We start from the raw sequence: 13,583 nt of genomic DNA, 5'->3' as shown, positions 1-13,583 counted from the left end.
GCCCTGTAATCGCTCTCTTCTTCGCACCTACGTACAGTACATGTTTTTCTCTCGTACGCCCGAGCCCTCGCTCTCGGCCGATTTTCTCGCGCGAACCCTGGAAATCGCAAGATGAGACTCCTCTTGTAGTCGATTTCGACTACGGACGGCGAGCATCGCGAAGGGGCGAGAGTATAATACAGGTACATTCTGGTACACGGATATATACGGCAACGCTGCGACGGTTGTTTTGCCTAAATTCGCGCCTAAAATTACCCAACCTCGCCATTCATGCTACTGTACTAGACGGTGTCTCGTTGCGACGTAAATCTGGCGACTATACTGACGACGATCGTAAAAGTTCATATTTTTACCAACACGACTAAAATGTGCAACGTAGAAGGTCTTTGTTTCGTCCACTAAATATCTTATCGAGTACTTGGACTTATATCGTGGATTTTACTATGCTTTTTCGCTTGTTCCGACGCTTCTACGCTCCTGCCAGATTGTCTTTTTAACGAGAGTCCTTGATCAGATGCGGACGTGGCAAAGGGATGCGAATATCGTTTGGGACTAGTAGCTTTTGACTTTTTGAATCGCTCGTCTCTATGCAAAAATCTCGCCTCGGGATAAAGACACTTAAAAGTTGCGGCGAGTTCGCGGTTCGCGAGGACGTGATTCTCGTGGAAAAAATACGGCCACGGAAGGAAGAGCACCAGGGTGAACGTATAGCTCGGTTACATTGTATCTCGCGGTGGTCCTTGATCGCGATTGGACCAGACTCGAGCGAGATTGGATCTGCGAGTATCGATCATGCATCGGCCTGGGCTCCTCCATTCGAGTACTAATGGAAAGACTGGTATTCATGTGAACGGCCTTCGGGGCTTCTGCAGGCCGTTGCCTGCGCACGTCCGTCCTCTCCTTCTCTTCTTGCCGTTTCTTACTTCTTTCCTCCTCCTATTTCCCCTTCTCTATTCTTTCGTCCCTTTTCCTCTTCAACCTCCCCTTCACCACCGCCTCCTCTTTCTTTTCTACTCAGTTCTCGCTGCTTTTCATTCTCTTTGTTCGTCGTTCGCTCGCTTTCTCCTTCTCCTTCTCCTTCTCCTTCGCACGCCTCCAGATCCCCGTATATCTGTCATCTAGGCCGCGTCGTTAGAGAAGAAACTCTGTTTATTGACACGAGTCGTCGAGTGGCTCGTCGCGTTTCCTCTTCCCCTGCGCGCGTTCGTGAACATGCCACGACAAACTGTGTGCACGGCTTAATGCGCTACCAGTTGAAATCTTGCCGGCGCCACGCGCGTCTTTCCACGAGAATTTCGTCCCGCGAGATTCAGCTGATAATGGATTCGAGCCAGACCGACGGGTAAAGACGAGGCCAAAGAGGGTGGTACACCCTAGTTACCATCGATCATAGGCTGTGGACGCGTGTTCCCACGAAGTTTTCAAGTAAGATGCACCTTGTCGAAAATAAGCAAGCGTTCGAACACTTGCCAATAGCACAACGTATTCACAGAAGTCTGGCGGTATTGTTCGAGGCTTTGGAGAATCGAGTAAATTTTGATAACGCGAGAGAGCTCCGCAAAATTTCACGTAACAACGATCCCAAGATTCGCAGGAGCAAAGATCCGCCAATCTTTGAACGTGTATGGTGTTAGGTAAATCCGAGAACCTCTGTTCTTCCTACGGCTTCGGGTTTCTACTTTATGTTATGGATTCTTCGAGCACCGTTATACTCTTCTGGCGGTAGTTTCCCGAGGGAGTTGCAATTTCCGTCCTTTCGTGGATACGAAAGTTTCACGGAACTCTTCGAGGAGATTAATTCGGAAATTTATCATTGCTACGAAGAGAAGGCGCTGTTGACCACCGTTGCCAAGTTATTCCACTGGAAAAAATAAAAGTTGCCCACAACGATAGATTAAAATTCTCACTCGCGCAAGTGATTAACGAGAATTTCCAATTCCGCGAGCTGTATTTTTCTTTGCGTTCGTATCGCGCCTTCGTGCACGGCCCCTTGACCACGGAGATATCCTAGGGATTCTGAAGGGTGGATTCGATGTCGCGTGCCTTTATCCGAGTATTCCCCCAAAATCCGGAATTCGACTCGTTCCAAATCGAGATATATCTTCCACCCGCGTATACAACAAATCCTCGTTACGTACTGCATTCTCGTTGCGTTTTGCCTACCTTTGTATTTTCCACGAATGCATAAAAATTCGCGCTACGATTAACGCGATAACAGGTTGTTCTTTCTACCAATTACCGCTAATAGAAACGCATTTTTTCACGCTTTTATAAAGAAAACAGAATGTAGCAATTATCGTCGATATTTTTGTTAAAGTACAGCGTTACTTATACGCAATATCGGACGCGAAACAGCTACTTGTTATACTCGAGTTACCGCAAATCGGGATACAAAGAACATGTAGATACTTTATGGACAGTACGTTTTTGGACACACGGTGAAACTTTCGTAGAAGAAAAAACCAACTGGCTCTCCTCCATTTTTCCAATCGTGCTATCTCTACGAAGCTTATCTTAGCGACGATCAAACAGGGTGCCGAGGCGGCATTATTTTTTTGGCCGGGTGTCCTCTTCCGTTTCCTCGGAGCGCGAACGCGACACAGGGTGCTCGAGCCCTCGTGAAATTCCTAATTAAGATTCGGGAGACGAAACCCGGGTGAGAGAAGCGAGAAGACCCTCTTCTGCCACGCCGGGTCCCGGCTTCTCTTCTCTCCTCTCCTCTCCTCTCTGTTCGCCTCTCTCGTTGCCTTTCTTCCTAGGTGAGAGAGCATAGCCGCGGGCCATTGTGACTGGAGCGTACCCCTCGGTCGTTACCCACATTGTTCCATTGTTGGATTATCATAAACACAGTTTCATTATTGCGATAAAGATGGCACGTAGCCTGAGAGCGTAGCGTCGAACGAGCCAGGAGAAACGCCACCCCCGGGGAAAAGCGAACTCGGAAACTCAATTTCTCTGGCCAGGAAAAGGGATGGCCGCGTCGCGCGCCCGCTCATCTCCGCTCATCTCCGCCTCGACGTTGCACACTGTTTCAGAACGGGAAAAAGATTGTAATTTCGATCATTTTCTATTACCGTAAATGGTGTGCGATCAGTCAAAAGGTTACAATTCCGATCGTTTTTTTGTTATACCTAAATTTCTTTTTCTTTCAAGTTTCTCAATCGTTGAAGAATTTTAAGCATTCTTTTACGGTATACGTCTGGCGCTAGACGTGGTTGCAAGACGCGGCGTCGTTCGCGGGCTAAACAACTGTGAAAATATTTGATCGGCGAGATAGTCGGCCGAGGAAACGCTCGATTAGCCGGGAAATCGTATTTTTAATTTAATAATCTGGACGACTCGGCTGCGAGAGATACACGGATCCGACGTGCGGCTTCCTCCAGCCCCCCTTATATTCGGTCAGAAGAGGCGGAAGGGAGTACGCGCGTCGATATTTCCCCGAATCGAAAGGCAATTCCGATAAAATAACTGCGGGCGTGAAAGGTCGCGAAAGGAAGAGGGGGAAACGAGCTCTCGAACACAATGGTCGTAGGAAAGCCGTTCGCCGGCAGGTGAAGATCGTTTTGCCGCGTACCATCTGGACGACCATTGTACGGCTCGTGTATCGACGTGTTCCGAGGACTCGATTATTATCCAAATATCGTGTCCATCGGCGGAACCGCAGTCGGCGACGATGCTAAAACCAGTTCAAATAGCTAACGAGACTTCGATCGAGGCTCTCGCCGGCATGCAACCTACCGTACAACTTGACCAAAAAATTGCTCGCCGCTTACGCTTACTGGTCCACTTTATTGGGATCCTTTGTGGATCGGCAAATTTTAATCAACGCATAGTTCGCCTCTCGCGTCGCCCCTACGTTAGTCTACGTTACGCGTGTACGCGGGGATCGATCTGTACAGGCTACGGAAATTCCTCGACTATTTCTAAACAGTCACCGAAAGTCCGTTATAGCTGACTTTGGTGGAAAGCGAAGCGTAGACGAACCGAAGGACGATGTCCCGTTAAATTTTGCGTAGTCGCGGAACGCGCAGGTCTCGTTCGGATATCGGTGCCGCGCGACTGCACTGGAGGGCGTCAGATGCGCCTCGTTCGTGTGCACGTTCCCTGTCACGACGAGTAATTGAGTATATAATGGATTCCTGCGACTGCGATACGTCAAACTGACAGGTCCAGGGGCGTGTGTCGAGGGCTCCGGCCGACCAGGTCCTTCGATATTAAAGCCAAACCCCCTCGGCCTCACCCTCCTCCAGCTAATTCGTGACGATTTTACGAAGCCGCTATTTTTCTTCCTTTTCTCTCGTTCCAGTCTGAAGGACGGAGAGAACAAACGAACGCAACGAGACGCGAATCTTTCATCCTTCTCTGTGTTCCCTTTCCTCCCTCTTACGAATTAGCATAAGATCAGTTCCACTCGCGCGCATCCCCCAACCGCATCAGGCAACGGCGAGGGTTGAGATCGAACAGGAAGAGAAAAATTACATCGAGTATGCAGAACGATCGAAGCCGGCGGATCCGCAATTTTACCCCACGTTCGATCGCCGGCTCGTTGCAGCGAGCCCATAACCCGACGTGCCGGCTCGTCTGCTTCACGATCATTGCCCGGCTACGCCCCTTACGCGCCGACACTCGTCAGCCAACTCGAAATAGCACCGGGATATCGCTCGGTGTATCTTTGGACCAGACTCCATTCACACTCTCCAACTCCACGCAACTCGCGCGTTGGATGTTCGCGAGTCTCTCGTTCTTGTTGTCGGTCCTTTTATTGCCGCGGCCTGCGTGGCTGGCTGTTTGTCGGCTGGCCGAGGTTTCCCGACGTCGGAGTAAATCGCGTTCCCCAGCGTCGCATACGTTTTCGGCGACCAACGTTGTTACGCAAAGAACGATGACTCGCGCATGGGCTGCAGAATTCACTCCAAAGCCGTAGATATCGTCGAAGCTACTCAGCAGGTCAAGGTTCCGGCGTACACCGGACCGCGAATTTTTATAGAAATTCGTACTTTTGTATAGAAGTTGGTAATTGACGTGCAACGGTGAACGACCGAATGAAATACGATAAAACTTTTTTGCTGGTTGAATTCGTCAATCTGTACGCGAGTTGCTGTTATCCGAACCAAAATGAGTAGGTTAGCGAGAAAAATTTACAATCGTCCGACGTGGTCGGATAAATGAAGTTTCACCGTACGTTATATTCGTGTCCAAGTACGCACGAATAGTAGCGTACACCGTCGCAAGAAGCGAGATAAGAAGCGATAGACGAGTTTAGAGTCGGCCAAGCTCTTTCAAAGAAGCTTGGAAATGCACGGGCCACCCCGTACGGTCGAGTTTTCAGACCCCCACGTGACCGAGCAGCCCTCCTCGTTACAGCGTGACGTGCCGTCTCGTCAGGGGCGACGGTCATTGGCGCGTTCAGCCCTTCCGACACGCGACACCGACGACACGCCGAGTTAACTCGAAATATTACGACGCCAGTTAGGCTCATTACGGATGGATGGCTATCGATGGATACGAGTCTTCGTCGTCGTCGTCGCTGATATCCTACCGCGAGACAACCGCTGAATTCCCTCGGTGACGAGTATCAAATAGGAATTCTTCTCCGTTTGCCGAGTGCCGCGAAAATACGGGGCGAGGTTAGAATCGTTTTTCGTAGAACGCGATAGACCTGGATCTAGAGGGTCGTCCTTGAACGATCTAAATTCCTCGTTCGAAGGTCCGGTCGTAACCGTCGACAGTTTCCTCGCGTAAGTTGACGCGATTGTCGACGATTTTTCCACGCGACGAATCGAAATACCGACATCGGCGCGGTGTAATCGAATTTTCGCAGAAACCTCGCCGTCAGGAGTCGATTTCCCGATCATAAATCTGACGGCTGAAAATTGCTTCGCAACGCTTCGATGCCGAGAGAGAGAACGATTTGTCCTATTTCGTGATCCCCCGACGAATAATCCAGGAATAAATTCTCATCCGATCGTTTCTTTACCCTCTTTTCGCCTCGATATTTTCTCCCTTTCTCGCGTAACGCAGCCATCGAAAGAGAAATCTCAGTTAACGCCCAAGACCCATGGAAATGCTGCTTAAATGGTGTTTCCACGCACTTTCCCCATGCCGAGGCGCCGCTGTATCAGACCGAGGGTGCCGAATAAACGGCTACATAAAGTTCAGGATTGCCGTGCAACCACCCTAGCACCATACGGAGGGTGGTCAGCTCGTTCGGCTACACATATGTGTACTTGCTCGAGCAACCCTCTTTCATCTCTTCGTATCGAATACCTCTACCGCTTCTTTAAAAGGAGGAACGAGAAACTTTTCGCCCAGCCATTTTCCAGCGTTAAGCGAATCCTCTCGAAAACCAAACCGATCAAATCCACGTTTTGTTTCGTTTCCTGATTTCGTTACGTACCGAGGTTCGATAAATAACCTCGTCTTGCCACGGTGTTAATGAAATTTCAAAATGTTTTGTATAAAGTACACGATATATTCGGGAAAAGTTTCCTTGAGCGTGCAAATACTTGAAGCGCGTTCTATCGAGAGAGTCTTTGTCTTACCAGCCTGAAGGTGATTCGCGATGGTCGATTTCGCAAGAAACGATTCCGCAAAAAACGATTTCGCATTGACGATAGACGCGCAAGCTGTTCGATCGTATTTCCGCCGGTGCAACTTGCCCTCGAGTTAATTTAACTTTCGCGATTCCGTGGACCGTGTTACTCGTGGCCCGCGGTAACGCGCGTTCCTATGGAACAGCCGGTAGAATGTGATGCACGTAGCACGAGCAAGAGAGTAGTACGTGCGCCCGGTTGCAGGCAGCCCCAAGGGCGAGGGACGATGGTCGGGAACGAGGGCTCGATATATATTAAGATCCACAAACCCTACGCTAGACTGAAAGTTCGTCCACCCCCCCCCTCCCCCACGCAACCCCCTAAGTCTTCTCTCTAACTCCTTTTGCCCCGCTCGACCGAAGCTACACCATCGGAATTGCGATTATGGTGGCAATATTACGGTTCACCGAGGGAGAGAGGAACCGTTTCGTTCCTAGAGCTACGTAGCCACGGAATAAGGAAGGAACGAACAGACGGAGAAGGCTTCCTCTGCCCCTTCGTCTGTCCGCAAGATTCCCTCTTCCAACAACTCGTACTACGAGCCGCTCGCTCGCAGAGCTTATTGGCTTTATTTCGAAACCGGCAGTTCATATCTATTTACTGGCGCAGGGTGATCCACGAGGAAATAGAAAACGGCGAGTGACTCGACGAGACTGGTCTGCCTGCTGTGGCCAGGGATGCTCGTGTTCCCCGACAAATCGATAGCTTAATGTCTCGTTCGTGTAACGTGCGTTACACTTTATTGGCGACGACTGAGTTCCATCGTTTTCCGTGAACAAGAACGCGGAATTCCTCCGACCAACGAATAACAACGCGGAACGAAACTTTTTCCCCTATTTTATTCGTCGAGTAAGATTCTTTCTCGGGTCAACGTCCGTTCTGACGTTCTCCTAATTTAATTCTCTTCTATCGATCTCGTTGTATTTTATTTATTGTTACACTAGCGATGCTCGAGCCTCGGCGTTACGTCACGCGAACTATGTAAATCAAAGGTTATCGACTCTCCGACTCTGTTCGTGCGAAAAATTCCTCGTTTCGTACAGAGTAGCTGATTTTCCCGTCGATAGCTATCGCCTCTTGATCGGAGAAATTAGCGATTGGAAACCGACGAGATCGATCGGACGCAGCGCGCGTTGACGGTCGTCGAGAACGACCGCGTCGACATAATTTCCGAGCGAATTAACGATCATCGATCGACGCGGCGAGGTGGAGCGTGGCGATAGTATTTTTCCGGTGGACGTAGACCGAACGTTCGAGGTAGAGCAAATATCCTGGCCATTCATACACACGCAGCAATTAAAATCGACGAGTGAAATATATTCGGCTGGCGCGTTCCCATCGAATTCGCATTTGCCTCTCGTTCAACTCGCATCGCGATCATTCTCCAACAACGAATCTTTCTTTATCTCGACCGATTTCGGAAACAACATCTTGGATACAAAGTGGATTCGTGTCTCGACGGTCGATCGATTTCGGCTAATTGAGAGGCGCTGCTCGCGATCCGACAAATTCGGCGTTTCATCCGATAAAGAGTGGCACGCTAACGTATCCGAGCCGCGAAACGCGTTAAGTGGCGTAATTAATTTCGCTTGGAATCTCGCCATCGTACCGCACGGAAAGACAGATTAAAGAAGTTGCTTGGACGTTGATATACCATTCGGCCTCTCTCTCGGTTTCTCCTTTGCCGCTTGTTCTCTTTTTCTCTGATTCCCGTGGCGATGAATAATTTCGGGGAAGAATCGTGCCGTCGGGAAATCCGGCTCGCCGAAAAATCGTAGCGGCGCGGCGCGTTAAAAAGAGAACGTCTCGGCGGGACTCAATTAAATTCCGCGGGCGTTAACGACGCGCGTACACTCTGTCTTTTTTCGGTTCGCGGCCGCCTCTGGAAGCCTCCGACGAAAGGACGGAGTGAAAGCGGTTGCCGAGAGACGAAGAGGGATGAAGAAGGAGAAATAGAGGGAGAATGAAATGGGCGGGGGTAGAATTTACCGTGCTAACGCAATTTCCCAGGCGATAAAGCTGCCGCGTAGGCGTCGAAATAACATCTCTACGACTTTTCTTCGTTCCTCTAATAGTGTTCGCGCCGTGCGATATTACCTGACGCCTTCTGCCTCTTATGATTCCTTCGCCGAGAATATAACATTTGGTCGAGCGAATGCCGGTCAAAGTCGTTTCGTTTCTTAGGTAATTGCGATCGGCGCGTGATCCTTTAAACGCGTTCGTTAACGACCACGCAACGAGCCGCCATGACTTTTCTGATCGTCGCACGCTGACCAGAGATGAAAGAATCAGTCCTTCGTCTCGTCCATCTACCGAAACGAAATCGTTTTTTTCCCCCTTGGTCCCTGCTCGTCATCTTTCCCCGTAATAATCTCTTTGTGCTACTGAGTAACCGTACGGCTGAATTTATTGCGGCCTCCCTGCCGGAAACACGTCCGCAAGAAAATCTTCTGGGTAAGAAGCCTGATCTTCTCGATCTACCGTTTTTTGTCCGTTCTTACCTACGTAGCCTTTTCTCCGCGCGAGAGACCGAGTATCGAAAGAGAAGGAGAGAATAGTCGAGGATGAAGAGAATCGTCTGTCGACGAGGAGAAGGACGACTACGAAGACGACGACGACAACGACAACGACGACGACGATGACGACGACGACGACGACGACGACGACGACGACGACGACGATGGCGACGACGGCGGGTCCTTCTTGCCCGGCCGGAACTTTTTGCGGTCTCTCTCGGGACGAGCCCAAGCCGAGGGGGGCAATAAAACTAATGGTAACGCGCGCCGGTAATTCCTTGCGGTCTGTTTGTCGCAAGTCGACGACCTGGCCTCTCCGCCTCATCATTTGCCGAGGGAGGATACCGCGTTCAACATCGACGGACAAGTGGTTCCTCGGATCGGACATGGACCAGCGTGAACCTCCTCTCCCTTTCTCTCTTTTTCGCTCATCGCTGTCTACCGATCGAGCCGATAGAGATCGGACAGAGCGTCTCTATCCGACGACTCTCCCTTCTACCATGAGAATAAATCTGTCCAAGCTGGACGCGCCGGGGCTGCTAGCTCTTTGTCGTCTGACTCGAATTCTTTCCAACTTCCGTAATCCGTCTTCGTTGTTTCTGTAAATTCTCATCGAGGCAGTTGAAACGAACAGAGGGAAAGAAGCTGGAGACGCGTAGAGAACGGAAGAGGGATCCGCACGCGGAGATAGCTAGGGGTCCCCGGCAAAGCTGATTTCGTTAGATGCTGACTCGGTGAAATCTCGCGTAATCCGAACGCAAACATCCGAGTCCCTTCGACGAGGATCCCGAAAGGGGATCCATGCGGCGTCTCGCGTTATTTAAACAGCGTTTATCTTATCGAAGTTCGTCCGGACGCGCGCGTGGGTCAAACACCTGGCGAATAAAATGTCCCCGCGCGTGTTTTTCTCGTTAATGGTTAATCGGATCGTGCAGAATTAAGATCGTCCCGTGCTCTCGTTTGATTGCAGTGGGTGGAAGAGTCGTTCACGAACTTCGACAAGGGCATCAATTGGCGGAGTTACGTCGTCTGCGACGTAGCGTACAACAACGTGAACAATTGGCTATGGACGCCGTTCATCGAGAGGGGACCGGCGAACCGCATGTACATAGAAATACAATTCACGACTCGTGACTGCTCGTTGTTCCCCGGAAACGCGCTCAGTTGCAAAGAAACTTTCAGTCTACTTTACTACGAGTTCGACGTGGCTACCAAGGAACCGCCACCGTGGGAAACGGATAGTTACAAGTTGATCGGTAAGCTTGCCAAACGTGTTTCTCGGCTTCGCGATTCAGAAACTTTTCCGTATAGTACAAGCCGTGTAAAACTGTCGGAATTTAGCCGTGTTGTTCGAGTCGCGAGACGAAACCGATCGTTTGATCCACAGGACGCATCGCTGCTGGCGAGGGAAGGTTCAACACTAACACCGGGGTGGTGATAAACACAGAGGTCAAATCCATTCCAGTGACGAAGAAGGGCGTGTACTTTGCGTTCCGCGACCAGGGAGCTTGCATCTCCATCTTGGCCATTAAAGTTTACTACATCAGCTGCCCGGAGATCTCTGTGAACTTTGCACACTTCCCGGCAACGCCAACGGGTCGCGAAGTCGCGTTGATCGAACAGACGATCGGCACTTGCGTGGACAACGCGGTGGTCATCGAACAGCCAACCTTCCTCTGCAAAGGAGATGGCAAATGGTACCTGCCTAACGGTGGATGTCACTGCAAACCTGGCTATCAGGCTGACGTCGAGAAGCAAGCGTGCACCGAGTGCGCGATCGGTAAATTCAAACACGAAGCTGGGTCGCACAGTTGCGAAGCTTGTCCGGCTCACAGCAAATCCTCCGATTACGGATTCACCGAATGTCGATGCAACACCGGTTATTTTAGAGCCGAGAAAGATCCGAAGAAAATGCCTTGTACACGTGAGTCTCTTAAGTTTGTACCGTTGATCCTGCCCGATTGAGGATATTTCATCAATCTGCACGTTTATAGAACCACCGTCGGCGCCACAAAATTTGACGGTGAACTTCGTTGACCAGTCTACTGTGATTCTGTCGTGGAATGCGCCGCACATGCTGGGCGGCAGAACAGATACGACTTACAGGGTGGTCTGCGATGCCTGTAGTATGGGCGTCAAATACATTCCCAACACCGTGAGTATTTCCTCTCCGCTCTTGGTCGTTTCGTTTTCCTGCGAACGATGAAACGCGCGTTAATTCGACTGGTTTCGGTCAAACAGGAAGTTTTCAACGACACGAAGATCACGATAACGGGTCTAAACGCGGTGACCACGTATCGATTCCAAGTATTTGCCGAGAACGGTGTATCGGCGTTGGCTGGAAAATCCGAGTACGTGGACATCACCGTCACCACAGAAGCTAGCGTACCTAGTTTGGTGAGCAACGTCAGGATTACCAGCGTGAAGAGTTCGGAACTGAGCATTAGTTGGGACGCTCCGGTAACCGAGGTCGGCGGAGACAGCGATCTGGTCGAAAGATACGAAGGTAAAGTTGCTTGCTTCCTCCTCCTGCGATCCCTAAAATGCAAATATATAACTTTAACGACACGTTCGTCAACCTAACGTGTAACTATAAATACGTATAAATTAATTAATCGTTAATTTTGATCTCGTTTCAGTGAGATGTTATCCGCGATACGACGATGCTACCAACGCTACGGTTATACAAACTTCCGAGTTATCCGCGACGTTCAAGGGCCTGAAACCATCGACGGACTACGCGATACAAGTACGAGCGAAGACAACGCGAGGCTGGGGCGAATATACGCCCATAGTTTATAAAAAGACGCCTCACGCTATGGGACTAGGTGATTATTAGGATTAGTTGTATCACGCGTTGCCTCCCAATGAACCAACCATTTTTTCAGTCAACATTTTACAGTTGTTTTAAACTTGCGACGACACATCGTACATAATTAAAGCATAGTTACTTAACGGAGTATATTTATTCGTCTTTCACAGACTACGTCGGAGAAGATGACAATATGCAAGTAAGGATCATAGCAGGAGCTATCGTTGCTGTGGTAGTCCTTCTGGTGATCATCATTATCATGACCGTTCTGATTTTGAGAAGGTAAACGAATTGTTTCTAACATTAAGTAGTAAATTAAAGACGATACAGATTAAAATCATTGTCCAAGCGTTTACTTTGCATTGCGGCGTTTCATTTGATTCTGATCTGATGTGGTATAATTTCGATGCAGCAGGGCCTCGGACGAATGCAACAAGAAACAGCCCAGTGACTGCGATACCCTGGAGTATAGAAACGGCGAAGGTACGTTTGTCCGATGCCGACAGGCTTCGATTCTCTTTTCTTTATAAATTCATTATCGCTATAACCCCTGTCACTTTTATAGTTGTTTCACTACGCCCTCGTGTCTTGTGACTAATATTTTTGGATCACCACCCCCCGTTAGATCCAGCAAGTATCGACCCCAGCCCCATCAATGTATACAATACCCCAATGATTTATGTCTTGTCGCTAAACACCCAATACTTTAGAAGTACTTCTTCACTATCTCTCTCTGACGAAAGAAAGATTATTGAAAAGTGGTTCGTTTAAAGAAAAGGAAAGAAAACAAAAAAAGAAAAGAAAAGAAAACAGAAAAAAGCGCGAAGAAAAAGTCCGAGAACGGCTTCAGGCCAGCGAGTTAAAAAGAATGAGAGACGATCGCTTACGAGCAAAATTCATACCGATCTGGCCCACAACCTAAGTACCATTATTCTAACAAAATTCTTTCGATTCTTTCTTTTCATGTGCGATTCCCCTAATCTATCGAACCTGCCTCCATGAAAAATCCATGAAAAAATCCAATGAAACAATGTACACAATCGCCTGCTACTACAGGACTAGTTGTGACCTACAGTAAGTCTTCTCCAACACCTCAAATTTTTTTTCTAGGAACTCGGTTTTGCGTAGTTATCTTTGCACCCCCTTGTACATGCATCTCTTTGATGCGTTCTAAATTTTTTACGCACGGGCACGCACGATCTTCTTGCTCGCTCCCTCGTCGAACAGACGAGCGCGATATCAGCTTTGCGTACATACCAAGTACCCTCCGAAGATGTGCGTGTACGTGCTTTTCATGCTTGCGTCATACAGTGTGCATCTACGTTCTGCATGCGTATGTTGTTAGTTGTGTTATCGTTGGCACTGCACTTGTTTCATTTGCGGTATGTTGTTTTATATATTTTTTCCCCTTCCCTTTTTGTTTTTTATTTACACGCGAGAATTTATACGCGTGCAACTATCGCAGAAGCCGAAGACAAGAACGCGCGAAGATCAAGCAAGCGAATTAAACGCGTTTCCTACCTTTTTTTTTTTTTTCTTTTTTCAAATTCTTTCTCGAGTCGTTGCCTCTGTTCGTTCGCGTCATTAAAACTCTGCTCATCGTACATCCTTCGCTTCTTTTTGTTTGCTGTTTGTCAATTAGTGTGTTGGTTGTTGTGTTGT

At 49.0% G+C, this 13,583-nt stretch overlaps 1 protein-coding gene across 18 annotated transcripts in view; it reads left to right on the top strand.

The window, feature by feature from the left end:
- Positions 1–13,583, top strand: part of Eph (Eph receptor tyrosine kinase) — a 94,641-nt gene that overhangs the window by 67,172 nt on the left and 13,886 nt on the right. For 6 of the 18 annotated variants that reach the window (XM_072013735.1, XM_072013730.1, XM_072013726.1 and 3 more), the window contains exons 4-11: positions 10,080–10,365; positions 10,497–11,033; positions 11,104–11,264; positions 11,351–11,615; positions 11,749–11,937; positions 12,092–12,203; positions 12,334–12,404; positions 12,978–12,995. In XM_072013735.1, the coding sequence (XP_071869836.1) occupies positions 10,080–10,365; positions 10,497–11,033; positions 11,104–11,264; positions 11,351–11,615; positions 11,749–11,937; positions 12,092–12,203; positions 12,334–12,404; positions 12,978–12,995 (1,639 nt within the window). The remainder of the gene's footprint in view (positions 1–10,079; positions 10,366–10,496; positions 11,034–11,103; positions 11,265–11,350; positions 11,616–11,748; positions 11,938–12,091; positions 12,204–12,333; positions 12,405–12,977; positions 12,996–13,583) is intronic. The other 12 variants (XM_072013737.1, XM_072013740.1, XM_072013733.1 and 9 more) reach the window with 3 other exon arrangements.

The sequence above is a fragment of the Bombus fervidus genome, chromosome 12, assembly GCF_041682495.2.
Source record: "Bombus fervidus isolate BK054 chromosome 12, iyBomFerv1, whole genome shotgun sequence".
Classification (NCBI taxonomy): Eukaryota; Metazoa; Arthropoda; class Insecta; order Hymenoptera; family Apidae; genus Bombus; species Bombus fervidus.
The sequence above is the reverse complement of the archived record's forward strand: the minus strand, read 5'-3'. Positions and strand labels throughout refer to the sequence as shown.